This window comes from Pomacea canaliculata, linkage group LG6 (genome assembly GCF_003073045.1).
Source record: "Pomacea canaliculata isolate SZHN2017 linkage group LG6, ASM307304v1, whole genome shotgun sequence".
NCBI lineage: Eukaryota > Metazoa > Mollusca > Gastropoda > Architaenioglossa > Ampullariidae > Pomacea > Pomacea canaliculata.
The window spans coordinates 12,116,721-12,130,457 of record NC_037595.1 but is presented as its reverse complement, the minus strand read 5'-3'; the positions used below and the strand labels follow the sequence as shown (position 1 = coordinate 12,130,457).

Sequence of the window (13,737 nt, the reverse complement as noted above, 5' to 3'; positions counted from 1 at the left end):
TTCTTTTTTTTTCTTAACACAATGTACCATTAGTGAGAGCGCGAGCGAACAATAGACGCGTATCGTTCCCTGTGCGACAGAGTTAACCCTATTTAGCTCTTTGCACGGCATCGCTCAATCGCGCAGTATTGGCTGCAGACAGTTCTAGACGCAGCACGTCAGGTTCAGGTCATGCAGTCTCTCGCGGAATAACCGCAGCTGCACAAATCGAGTGTTACCTATACCTACAACGCAGTGCTGACTATACGGCATGAGACGCAGCGCTGTCCTAACTAGGTCACGAAACTCGGCACTTGGTGGCATGCTACCTGTCGAGAACCGATGAAAAGGGGAACAGGTAAAAAAAAAGGTAAATGTCCTCAAAGGTCGATGGGGAGTGAGGTGTTCGAGACCTCACTTTTCTCGGGGCCAGCTTTACGTGAGGGCGGTGCTCGTCTCTGGATGGGGTGGGGGTTGCAGAGATGGTACAGTCAGCCCAAACCAATTAGGTGCAATGAGGGAAAGAGAGGAATATCTTTTTAAAATTATTTTTGAAGGGATAGTTATACCTTACCGTGGTCGTGCCTATTTTCGTCCATGTTGATGTATATACAAAGTATATTATATCTCCAAAAAGAAAGAACAAAATGTAAAACACGTATTTCTAAAAAATATCAACCTACAATTAAGATATCGATCGAACCTCAGATTTGAATATATATCACTATAATTATGCAACAGCAGCTTCAGAGAGCTCGGCTTTATTAATGTTTACGAGCACAACGCAGCTTAAATTGTTTGGTTAAAAATGTATTTCTCCGTCTTTGAGGTGAGGAGAGGAATTCGAAGATATCTCTGTGCAGTCATCAGCTGTGGCAGGCATGAGACAAATATCTCAGAGGCAGGTGTGTAGGTGGAAGGAAAGGGGTGGTCGTCACCTCTCAGTCTCCGGACATGATCCAACCGTTGGAAACGCCTGTCTCATCCGCCCATAAACCTGTACATTACTTGATAAGTTGGTGTATGAAAAGGAGGTAACGACCACAACAGCAGTGACATGCTGATCTGATCAATTAAGGGCATTTCTGACGGTCAGCATTAGGACTGTGCGTGAAAAACAAATGAACCTTATATTGGACCGACATTGGTGAAAAGTTGAATCCATGTAGAATTTAATATAGGTGAAATATTAGTACAAGCTACATTTTTCAAAGATGGCAGCTAGACGTCCGCACTAGAGAGCCATGCAGCAGCAACACAGCAACAGCATCAGGTTTACTATCAAGTACAAGATGTACGAATATCTCATAGATTCTATCCTGCTGTGCGATTGTGAGATGTGGACTCTACTTACTGGTGCTGAAAAACAAATCCAGACTTTAATTTCGAGATCAAGTACCTCAGAAAACTCTAAATTCCTACATGAAACAAACGCAAGACCAAAGACTTGACTTAAGTGCTGTACTTCAGCTCTCCGTAACAACTGATAGCAGCAAGCCAGCATAATCGATGATCAGCCGGTATAAATCTATGGATGATGATGATGAAAACAATGTTGGCCCATACCATCAAATATTTTTGCCTTCCAGCTCCAGGAAAGAATAACAACAAAAAAAGTAATATCCCCATAAATGTTGATATTTTCAAAATATGCAGAGTATCTGTCATCACAATTTGTTAGCAGAATAAGCATTTTTCATGAGATTCTCTGCAAATTACAGAAGAGGGTTTGCACCATTTTTATCCTGCTAGTTATACTGCTAAAAGATTTAGTTTTATCTATTCAGATTTTGGAATTAGTATACCTTAGGCTTAATCAATTCTACCCACTCATTAGGGAAACAAAATCTATTTAAAACAGTAATTGCATGCCATCTTTTTTGTGTTCCAGGTGAACAAAATTGGCCAACATGGAAGAAACATGTACATGGATGGACCAGACTACCTTGTGAATCCCGAACCTGCCCCCTTCACACCACAGAACTTCCTGTGAGTTTGAAAGGTTGTTATTTCTGAGTCATTGCTGTTGCAGAATACAGCCTTGTCCTTTTCAGCATTGAATCAACAATTTAAATTCTCCTCAAGGGAGGCAATTATTTTAAGTCAAACTTGCTGGAGAATAATGGGTCAGTTTTTAATCTAGCATTAGATTTATCCAGATCTCAAAGCTTGTGATAAAAGTGTCTTAAAAAGCATGTGCCCATTTATCCGTTGTGTGACAGGAGGCATATAATGTGTTTTGTACACAGTACAAAACCAGATTAATATAACAATTTATGTAACCAGATCAAACAGCCAGACATTATGTTATTTGTGTAATCAAGAACACTTTGTATGCAGACACTACCATGGCCTTCTTCCTTTTCCAAGGTAAAATATAACTACTGGAGTTATAGGAGATGTGTGTATTTGCACTGCATGCATGGGGTCGGGCTATTGCTATGTATCACAAGCAAAGTTTGCTAGAAATTAGAATTAGTTGCCAGATCAGTTATGAATGTTCATGTGTTCATGTGTTCATGTGCATGAATGGAAGGGTGGGTGGGGGAGAATGTGTGCTGACATAGGCAATTATCAGAGGCTATTGTCTTTATTTTTCGATATGTCTAGTTAGAACTGAATATTTGTTCATTCAGTGCATTTTTTGGATATGTATATGGATGTTAGGGCAGTGATAAAATAGTAGCTAACCTGCCTGTATAATAACTCATTTAATATATTATATAACTGTATTATTCTTTATTTGTGCATGCATATTTGCTAACATATAAGCTATGCAAACTTAAAATTTAAACATTGAAAATTTTCTTATTCTTTGATATACAATTATCTCTCATAAAAGCAACTGCCCAGTGTGACTGAAGCCTTTTAATGGATAAGAGGGAATTAGGGAACTCTTCAGCCTTCCCTCCTCATACACTTTTTATTAAAGGCTTGCCAGGCCACATGTTTTGCTTCCAAACTGATTAGGTAGAGTTCATTAAAAGATACTAATTCCAAAATCTGAGCAGTATAAGCCTTTAAATAGTTACACTTTGGGGAACAGTTAGAAATTGCAGAAATACCCACTGCCTGAATGTCTCTGTTATTTTTGAGGACCATGTTTTTTTTTTTTGTATAAGCTACCTGATTTGTTCTTGCCAGTGGTCTGCAAAGCCTCTTTACTCTGGGGGATCAGCTTTTTTAATCTACTAAAATGTCAAAAGAGTGTGAAACCACGATGACCTCCATGTATTAACCAAGAGCAGAGTTTTAGGTGTAATTGTCAAGTAACTGATTCGTTTTTTTTGCTAAAAGTTGTTTTCCAGGAAAAGCTGATTTAGAATGTTAGTATCCATAATTTAAGCCTATCTTGTATTTTGTTTTTTGATATTGTTGTGACTTGATCATTTTCCAACTGGACAAGATGACTCAAATGTGATCAGTCCTGCATGTGCATCACAGAGATTTCCCCCCATTTTATCACACAAAAAAGTATTCATTTTTTTCCATTTTGCATCATACCCTATAGATACAAGTAAATAATCTGCTTGTATTAGTGTGGAATAAAATTTTTCCAAGTTCATTTTTAATATATTTGTTCTTGTACCTCCGTGTATTGGCTATGACTTACAGTGGGTGTGGAGGACAGTATATGTGCACATGAATGTCTGCACATGCATAGTGTTGTGTGAATGCTATTCTTCAGTACTGAATAGCAGCCATAACATTTCCTGCTGGCTGGTTTTATGGGTTTTGCTATCCAATGAATGTCTGCATATACTAGATATATATCTCCTTTCTGTATGAAATATGTAAAAATTGGCAGATATATATATATCCATGATGTCAAAGTCATATTTATTTGTAGCATCTGTTCGTATGCTCTATTTGACATTAACATTTTTTTATTCTTAAGTAATAATAATAGAGCACTTTTATGTATTAGAAAAATATTTGTATGGACTTGAGCTGAGTTGAAAGAGATAACTGCAATTCCTTAAATTTTATGGAATGAACAATCTCAATCTCCAGGTACTTATAGATACTAATAAATAAAAGATATGTATAGCACATACACTCATGAGGAGCTCTTAGCGCTTAAGAATGAAGTATGGACAGCATCTAAGGGAGGGAAGAATAAACAACAGATGAATAAAAGACAAATCTAGAAAACACAAAGAGAAGCCAATTTAAGTGACAAGTACTGAAAATATGATTCTGCAGAGGAAGACAAGTAGGAAAGTTTCAAAAAGCGAAAAAAAGTTGGGGGAAGGTGATAAAAAGATATAGCTTTGTGTGGACTGCACAGCAAAACAATGTAATTCTCTTGCTTTCAAGGGCTAAATGGAAAAAAGTATTTTCTTGCTTATTTTACCTCTCATTAATGAAGAATTATCATTGTCATTGTCTATATCCTCCACCTACTTATAACTGCATCCTTAAAATCTGCATTGAAAAGACACCTCTTCCTTGAGTATTACTACTAACACAATCCACACAATGCTAGTCCTTTTTTCAACCACCTCTCCTCTTTTCTGCATATTGTTATTTTCCTACTCATCTTCTCCTGCAGAATCACAATATTCTAGATTTATCTTCTATTCATCAACAGTCCTGTTTATTCTTTCATCCCTGGTATTCTATCATGTTGTCCACGTCTCATTCTTGTTTTAAGCACTAAGAGCATGCTCCTTACGAGTGTGAGTATGCGCTATACAAATCTTTCATTTATTATTTGTTATTAATATTATGTTTGAAGTGTTTCATTTGAAAATGGAAATAAACCTTTTAAGACACTTTAGGTACATGCTCCTTTTCATATCATTAAATATGTTTTCAAATGCACAAAATGTAAAAAAAAAAAAATGGTACTTTCCTTGCAGGTCATCTACAGTATTAAAACGAATTCCTTATTCCAAACGACACCAAGACATGTTTGGTGGCAGTGAGAATAATGGTACTAACCAGAGGGGAGTCATACTTCACACAGATCGTTATGCAAAGGTATGTTCTGTGTATGCTGTGCCTTTATTAGTGACTGAATTACACTTGTCGCAGTTTGCTTCCCCATGGGCTGGATCATCTTGTTTCAACTGAAGGATTTACAGTTTAATGTTTTGTTGTTTTTATCATATTGATGCATTAATTGCAGTTTAGATGTTCTGTTTTTGCAATGAAACATATATTATCATTAAGCATTTGTGTAAATGACTCAAATAGTCCAAATTGTTACTTTAAATAAATATTATTTCTGATCTTTGGCTTTTGTATTTTCTAAGAATCCTTTTAACTTTTTTTCAGTTTGAATTACCGAAGGGATTTGAAAGGTGAGTCTTGGGTTTTTATGTGTATACATATATATTCATATGTATAGTTGTAATGTGTATTAAACATAGATTATTTGGAATATTTCAGAAACTCTCGGACTATAATCTTATATGCTCAATGGATGTAAGAGATATATCAACTATCTATATTGTGAAAGAATTTTATTCCTATGCTGGTATCAACGGTATGTTAGCTATGTCTCTCATACTGCCACATGTATTCTGTGGGCTGGGAGTGGCTGTTGCACAAGTGTATTTTAGTCTTCACAGGATATTACTGCCATATATAATAAACACATTTCCCAACATAAACATTTAACTGCTTATGTGATGATTAAAAATGCTCAAGCAATATGTCTATAGAAGGATTTTTTGTAAAAGTAAATTTGGAACTGGAACACAAGGTACAGACACCGGTGACATGACATTTCATGGAATATTATTTTACACAGCTCTATTTTAAATAAAAAAGAGTATAAAGTTCTTACACACATTTATCTTGCTCTCTGGAAATGTAAGAAAACATGGGAAAAGTTGATTTACATTTAAGTTAAATGAAAGAAAGCTGAATTACAAATAAGTAGAAAGCAGTTGAATTAGAATGAGCTAGAAATTCCAGAGTTCAGAGTCCACAAATAATAATGTTTTTTACTCAGTATCAGTTTAAACCAGAGGGATCGCCTGCTGGCAGAAATGGAGTACATAGAATATTTACGTGGCATCAGGCGAAGGCGAGAGTTGGTACCACATCGAGCAGAACTGGACTTGTTTATGGGTGGAAGAAAAATAGAATTTGAGGAAAGATTTGATCTGAATCGTGAAATCCAGAAGTTGAAGTCTATGGCAATGCCTGTAAAAGCGAGAGATCTGTTCCATGGCCGAGGCATACAGCTACCAGAGTGAGTAAAGCTATGGATTGAATGTACAAGTCTGTCCCTAAGCTGTTTGTGTGGGCATGTATGTATGTGCATGTTTGTGCAGTGTATACCATGGATAAATGCATTATTTACTTTATTGGTTTCAGAACTCACATGTCCCTGAAACCACGGCCTGTGCTTGATAATCACCTGAACAACGGTGACATTGATGACGATGGTAGGAAGTCAAAATGTTTGGAACCACCTTAGCTAATTGCATTGTAATTATGCAAACCTGTGAGCAAAGATCATGATTAATGCATGGTGTCTTAACACTGTTGATCAAAATTATTGAACTAAAAAAAAAACGTATTTCAGGGTTAAATTCCTCATCTTCCTCAATTTACCATCTTTGATCATGCTCAGATTCAGTTTAGTGTTTGTTTTTGTATGCTATGTTGTATGTAAAGTTGTTGGTTTGCCTGTAATTATGTAAGCACAGCATATTAAGCTTATCTCCTCATGGGGACATGTGCTTTATAAATTGTATTCTTTTTCTCCTTCCTCTTTGTCTTGTTGTTAAATGTCATTTACTCTTATGCATCGGTGTGATTGACCTGATAATGTTCATTCATTTTTCATAGGGTGTGCCATCACAGAATTTTTGCTTTATTTTATTAGGTCATTTGCTGTAAGCACTGTTTTTGAAAATATTTCAGTCAGGTCATCCGCACCCAGCAGTCTTCTTCGCCCACCACAGTCTTTAATGCAGGACTTTGACATGGCTGCATTTCAGCGAGGGATATCTTTGTCACTTGTTGGAATGCCACAAATTCGAACAGCACCACGTAGCCACCGTTTTGGACCACTTCCTAGCATCAGGAACAGAACTGGTATAGGTGAGCTAATTTAACCTCATTAAATGTCCTTCATGTGGGACATGTTGGTTAAGAAGACAAGAGAAAAGTTGGACTGGGCAAGGTCTTAATTTTGCTCATCATTAATATATATGCACATATTTAAACACTTCTTCCTTGACCATTCGCAGTAAGATGATTATTAAGACGTTTATATTTACTTCATTTTTTTCCACCCAACTTTAGCCCTTGAAGAAAGGCGATCTCCAATACTGCTGGCAAAAGAAAAGCGAAATGTCACCAGCCTTCAAGCACGACTTTCTCTTCCTAGTACTGTTAAACACTTTGTATTGTTTTCTTCCCTAACTGCTGTTTGAAAATAACCATTTCACATGTACTCATGTCATAGAAGTTAGAGCATGCTTATTTTCATGTAACATGGAATTGCATGCACATCCAGTGCATGTGGATGTCATTCATGAACACAAATGTACTACTTCTGTTTGTGAGTAATATTTGTGTTTACTTTGCTGCCAGATTCAGTAGTGCATTCCTGAGATTTATTTTAACGAAAGAAAGGACATAGGGGAAGTTGAGTTGGTCTGGACAAGCTGCTTTTTTTTCCTTTTTGCGCCTGAAAATACTATTATCAGATGTGCTGATTTAGCTAACAGTTTTAAACATCATTATTCAATATTAATCTATAATGATTAACTGATAATCCTCATTAGTATTAGCTAGTCGAACCATGAGTTTTAGTGTGATACAGAAAAACTGCCCTTATATGCGCTGAAGAAAGTTTTGAAAAGAAGTCCATGGGGAAAATCACTTCCTTTTGCTCCAATGAAGGAAGAATAAACTAAAAGGGAAACATTCTGCTAATCTAGTGTAAGGTAATGAAAGGGCTCAGGAGGCCTTTTGACAACAGATTTTAGGAAGTCTTGAATGTTGCACTGTTATAGGTGTCATTTGGATCCAGTCTTAAGGACAGTACTCTAAGGGATTTTATGTTTCAGCTTTGTAAAATGATGAACCACTAATCCGATCATTTGGGGATATTTTTGAATATCCTACCCCCTCTCATCACCACCACAAAAGTATATATGCATGCTCCATCTCATTGCCACCATGTCATACCATGTATGGTTCTGGTTTGATCTCTTGCATGTTTTGATGACTAAATGTTGTGGTGTGACTAATGGATGTAACAGTTTCAATTTGCTTTAAATAACTTAGAAAAGTTATTTTCATTTCAGCATTGGATTGTGGAGTGACTCACTCTTAAGATATAATGCCAAGGAATCAGCACTAGAGACATTTAAATGGCTACTTTTGCTTTTGTTGTAAAAGATACATTTTGATGTAACATTTAAAATTACCACTTGATCAAATGTTTGGTGTATTTTCAGCAGTTACAATTTTACTTCGCCTTTTTTTCATAATTGAGCATAAATTAAAACTAACTTTTGAATCAATCTTTAAGGAATTTTCATCTTTCACACAGGTTATCCATATGTACACACCAATTTGGATTCCTTTGGTCATACAACAGATGCAATGAAGAGAATCAACTAAATACTATAATATTTTAGGATATTTTTGTTGTTGTCAGGATTCCATCATGATGGAACTAGTCTGTCACAGTCACAGAGTACTATTCCTCAGCCTGGCCGCAGTGCTGCTTCTTGGGTCCATGAACAAAGAAAGTTCTTAATGTAAGTTCTCTATCTCTATTCATTCAGTGGAGTTTGATGTAGTGGATTATTCTCATTCTATTTTTGAGTTATTTTGCAGCAACAATCAAATGGTTTACAATCTGTACATCTTGTTCAATTTATTCAGAACATTTTGCTTTCTGCTTTCTTCACTTTAAAGCTTGTTTCTGTCCAGATTGTGCACTGCTTACATAGTCAGAAAAACAGAGAGGGAGAGAAAAATTGAGAGAGTTCCAAACCTTTTGCACTTCCTGAGAAATACAATTTTTAGTATTATAAGGTGTTGTCTCATTTCTCATTCTCTCTTTCACTGTGTCTTGCAGAGGGTTGGAAATGAAACAAGGCAAGGTAAGATAATGTTAGTTTTATTCTTTCCATCAGGCGGCGACAGGGCACCAATCAGATAGAGACAGATGTCACTGCTGAAGATAAAGAGCATTTGCCACCAGCCCCACCTCCTACAGCAGGTGGAACCACAACTGCTGGAAAGAAGTCAAATCCCCTCAACCCCCTCAAGGTCAACATAGTGGTTGTCGTAATAATGATGATGATTGTTCTTCTACCTACTAAAAGCACATATATCTCTTATTTTCAGAAGCATATTAACATGGTCAAATATATTTAAGTGGGTTATCCCTAGTGCATAATCTAGAATCTGGCATGTGAGATGTTGGTGATGACCTAGTACAAATACAAATTATATTAGCTGCATATATATCTGCTTAAGGTATGAAATCACTGCTGCACTTGGATAGTGACAAATTATAGTCCTTGGACTGTATTATCAGTGATAAGCATGGAATGCAGACCAGCGTGGCACAATAGCAGGAAAAGATTGGCATAAACATTTTTATATTAAAATGTTTCACAGCAACAGGTATTAGGTGCTGTGCATCAATGAGCAATGTAGGATGTGACACGAGTCAGAAGCAAGTTTCTGGTAAACACAAATGTTTCTGAGTATTCAGAAGAAACAATAGAGATTTTGTCTAGAGACTCCCATTACATTTCTAGGTATTAAAACATATACTTGTCAGTTTTAATTAAAACAGGAAGAAATAAAATTATTCTCTTATTTTACAGCGAGGAGTGGAGCTCAGTGTACCTGAAGAGCAAATTTCAAACCTGCGACAAACATTCCAGCGTCTTGACACGGACAAGGATGGGTGGGCAACATTTTGAATTTTATAAAATAGCTAGTAATTATCTTTTGAATAAGTGGAGTCTTTGTATAAATTTAAACCTTGACATGATAGTAATGATCGAGGTTTGTCAACATTTTCAGACACATACAGTGCTGTATATGAATGCTTAGATGGAATGTTTCAGAAATCTGGACTATAACCTTGTCTAATACCCTTCACATGTTTTTGATTTGCAGACATTTACAGTATGACCAGCTCCGATCACAGCTGCCAAAAGAATTTTCTAAGGAACAGGAGTACTTTGTCAAACAGGTTGTGTCAGTCTCCTAAGGATATGAATCATGCATGTAAAATTGTTTTTGCATGAAAAAGATATTAAGTTTTTCATCATGCTGTTTTAATCTTATCCTCTTCACCATTCAGCACTGTCTTAGGATATCAGTGTAATAAAAGACAGATAACCCAAGAATTCTTTAAATTGTTGTATGATAAGTTTTTATGCCCTTGTTATGTCCAGGTTTATGAACTCACAAGTCGTGACAGTTTCTTTGGTGTGGATGAGTTCTTGATGATGTCTCAGCTTACAGAGAGAGTTGCTGGCCTAATGTAAGCATGAGTTTAGCTAATATTTATGATTATTTCTATCTGAGGGAAAATGCATTATACTGAGTGAGATCCAGTGTCTAATTGTTAAACTTCTTTCAGATTCAAGAGCTGCTAATGTCAAGGCTTCTGTTTAGCTGGTTTGTTTGTGTGAGTGTATACCTAACAATTAGAGAACATATATTCACACAATAAGGTCCCTTCTTGAATGACCATGGTAAGAATTTGGAAAATAGGTAATTAGTTATCAAAACAGCATGAACTTAAAAAGACAACAGGAGATTGCTTATTGGGATCCATGTACCATTATTGTAATATTGGTTACTGCAGATATTTCTGTAGACATGACCATAAATGGAATCATTAAAAATTCATGCTATTATGTTTCATGCAGATCTGTGAGGGAAAAAAATTAGTGAAATGGATAATACTGCAGGTCTGTTTGCTTATAGCTGCACTCAGATGTGACTAAAAAGTTGAAACATGGTTGATTTTTTGGTAAAAGGTTGCCATTTAATCTAAAGGAAAAGAGCTATTATTACTAATTTCATAAAATATTTTAAACACATCTTTGGATAAGTATAGCTTTTTCGTTTTCTTTTCAATCAGTTTTCATACTTTTCTCCAGTATTGTACTGAATTAGGCATACTTTTGCTTTTAATCTGTTATTCAGTGGAAAAGCTGCAGAAGCATACGGGAGTCTAGACTTTGATACTCTGGGTGACTTCATTATGAAATATGTGGTAAGTTTATAATTACTACAGTATGCACATAAAATTTATAAACTGATATGTGTAAAAATAACAACAGTAATGATGCTTTATTGTCCCTTAAAACAAAAATGTTATGGTAACAATTTTTGCTTTGCAGAAGAGATTAAACTTGTAGCCTTTTGTTTTGTAAGGATGTCATGAATTCCTGACATACACAAACACTGGTGCAGATGGACATGAAATTATCTACCCACATAGAAATCATACAAACATGAATTATGTTTATATAAAATCCAACAGGACCAGTTTCAAGTGCATGACAGCAGTCAAAGGGGTCATATAACACTGGGAGCATTGAGAGAAGTGCTGTCACAGGCTACTGGCAAAATCATGGATGATGGGTCACCAGACTGGGAGAAAGTGATGGATTCCATCAGCTTGGTAAGACTATAAGATTTACACTTTTTTTCAAACACACTGATGTGTAAATACATAAATTTGTGAGTGATGTGCATGTATATGCCTCTGTGCCTTTGTCAAAGTACAGGGGATGGGAGGTGTGATACTGATATGAATGAGTGTGAATAAATTATGTTACAGACATCTTTCTCTCTTAGACTGACTTGGATATGTCTCCTTCTTGAGTGTATAAATGCTAAATGGTGTTTTGTATAAAACCTAATAAAGACTTTGTGTGTAAATCTCTTATAATGCTGTCTCTGTTCCCAAGGATTATGGCACACAGGTAAACAAGATTGACTACCTGGCACACATTCCTCTCTTTATTACAATGGAAGGTGGCCAGAAACAGTAGCAGCAGTAAGCATCAGCCAGGGGTAGATGGATCAAGATGGAAAGATCAGAATGAGAATGATGCTTAACATATGTGGACATGATACATTCATTTGGTTTTTTTTTAACTTGACATGGATATATGGAGCTCAGAATGGAATAAGAACTGTTTTAAAGGATAAGCCTTGTTCTGTTGGGTGGAGAATAGTGTTGGCACTTGCAGACTGATCAGATTTGTGTCAAGTACCAAAAATCTTTGATGATTCCACATTAAATAAGTGGAAATGTAAAATATCAGACGGAAAGAAAAAAAAGAGGAAAATATAAGTTTGAGTGAAAGATAATATGTAAAAGAAGCTACAAAGAAAACATGGAAAATATTGTGAATGGGTGTTACTAGTTTAAGGAAAAATATTTTCAGCATTTATGTTTTGTTTTGAAGTTTTAAGATCTTAGTAATGCGAATCTTCATAACATTAGGTACATGCATCTATCATACTTGGCATCCTGTTGGTGTCAGCTTTGCTTGTATTATATTTAGCATCGTGTCAGGTGAAAGGATGATTCCTTGACAGGGTCTAAAGAAATTTACATTCACATACTTTTGGCTTAAATTGTGTGAAAGACATGCTGTACATAACCCAAAGAGGGTAAAGATTATTATCCACATAGAGTGCCACAGAGTAATACAGAAAATTATGCTGTAAGACTTCAAGCTATGTAGTTTGGACTGTAAGTAGTACTAATATTGACCATAGAGATTTCAATTCTTTGTTCTGTGAGATGATCAAAATTGTCTCAGAAGAGACTCCATCAGCACGAGGATGCACAGCATCAGGCATGAAGCTTTGAGCACTGTATGCAGTTCCTGGGTTAGGTGACCTTTGGTGTGATGTGTTCCCACTTGGGGAAGGTCTGTCATGTGACTGTGGAGCAGCTGTCCATCAGAAGTGGGTGCCTAATTTATCAGGAAAAGTAAAGGTGGCAGAGGATTGAAATCCAGCTACCATGTGCCATGCCTTTGACACGGTGAACTACTGACCATTCACTGCATCTATGGTGATTAGAACAAATGTAATCATCTTAACCATCGAATACAGCCAGGAACAGCATTACTTGTAGCCAAATTTTTCTTTCTGTATTTGTGATATTGAAATGTTTGTTTCACTGTCTAGAACAGTGTGATTTTGCCACAGAGTATGCGAGTTTTCCAGTTTCTTGATCTCATTTATATAGTTTACATATGCGATTATGATCTTCTGATACCTAATAAGCATCAGTTGTTAGTACAGGATTTTATTAAGTTTGAGCTTAAAGTTCATATTTTTTTTAAATATCCTCATGTTTTACATTACCTGGAATGTTGGATGGATATCAGCATTATTTAAAAATCTCTTTATTATACAAGATTTGTCTTTGTGGATTTTTATTATGTCTTCTAGTATTTAAACTATAATTTGTTTGGTACATGGGTATGCTTGCTTTCTTTCCTTCAATTAATGTTTGTATATCTGTATTCATAAAATCTATCTGTTACAAATCTAGAATGCTTTTCTATACCTTTTCTACTTCTTCGTAAGCAATAATCTTTCTAAAAAAAAAGACACTTCATAAACTGTGCATCATGCTAATCAACAGGTCTGTTTCAGTGTATATTTCTCATTAAGAAGATACAGAAATGAAATAGTTTCAGTATGACCACCCCATCATACACAAATACACACACTTTATCCACTAAGCAGAAATGGGAAAAAGTAGTGCATCTA

The 13,737-nt window shown here is 35.8% G+C and overlaps 1 protein-coding gene across 12 annotated transcripts in view; it reads left to right on the top strand.

Moving 5' to 3' along the window:
• LOC112565853 overlaps positions 1 to 13,378 on the top strand; it is a 34,831-nt gene extending 21,453 nt beyond the window's left edge. For 3 of the 12 annotated variants that reach the window (XM_025241690.1, XM_025241693.1, XM_025241695.1), the window contains 15 exons: positions 1,871 to 1,968; positions 4,845 to 4,965; positions 5,263 to 5,288; positions 5,945 to 6,187; positions 6,313 to 6,383; positions 6,865 to 7,044; positions 7,249 to 7,332; positions 8,615 to 8,717; positions 9,099 to 9,234; positions 9,801 to 9,883; positions 10,099 to 10,174; positions 10,380 to 10,468; positions 11,140 to 11,209; positions 11,480 to 11,620; positions 11,910 to 13,375. In XM_025241690.1, coding sequence (XP_025097475.1) covers positions 1,871 to 1,968; positions 4,845 to 4,965; positions 5,263 to 5,288; positions 5,945 to 6,187; positions 6,313 to 6,383; positions 6,865 to 7,044; positions 7,249 to 7,332; positions 8,615 to 8,717; positions 9,099 to 9,234; positions 9,801 to 9,883; positions 10,099 to 10,174; positions 10,380 to 10,468; positions 11,140 to 11,209; positions 11,480 to 11,620; positions 11,910 to 11,993 — 1,605 coding nt within the window. In that variant the 3' untranslated portion in view covers positions 11,994 to 13,375. Of the gene's footprint in view, positions 1 to 15; positions 350 to 837; positions 1,596 to 1,870; positions 1,969 to 2,319; positions 2,350 to 4,844; positions 4,966 to 5,262; positions 5,289 to 5,944; positions 6,188 to 6,312; positions 6,384 to 6,864; positions 7,045 to 7,248; positions 7,333 to 8,614; positions 8,718 to 9,098; positions 9,235 to 9,800; positions 9,884 to 10,098; positions 10,175 to 10,379; positions 10,469 to 11,139; positions 11,210 to 11,479; positions 11,621 to 11,909 lie in introns of those variants that run through there. The other 9 variants (XM_025241692.1, XM_025241694.1, XM_025241688.1 and 6 more) reach the window with 7 other exon arrangements.
• The last annotated feature ends 359 nt before the right edge of the window (positions 13,379 to 13,737 follow it).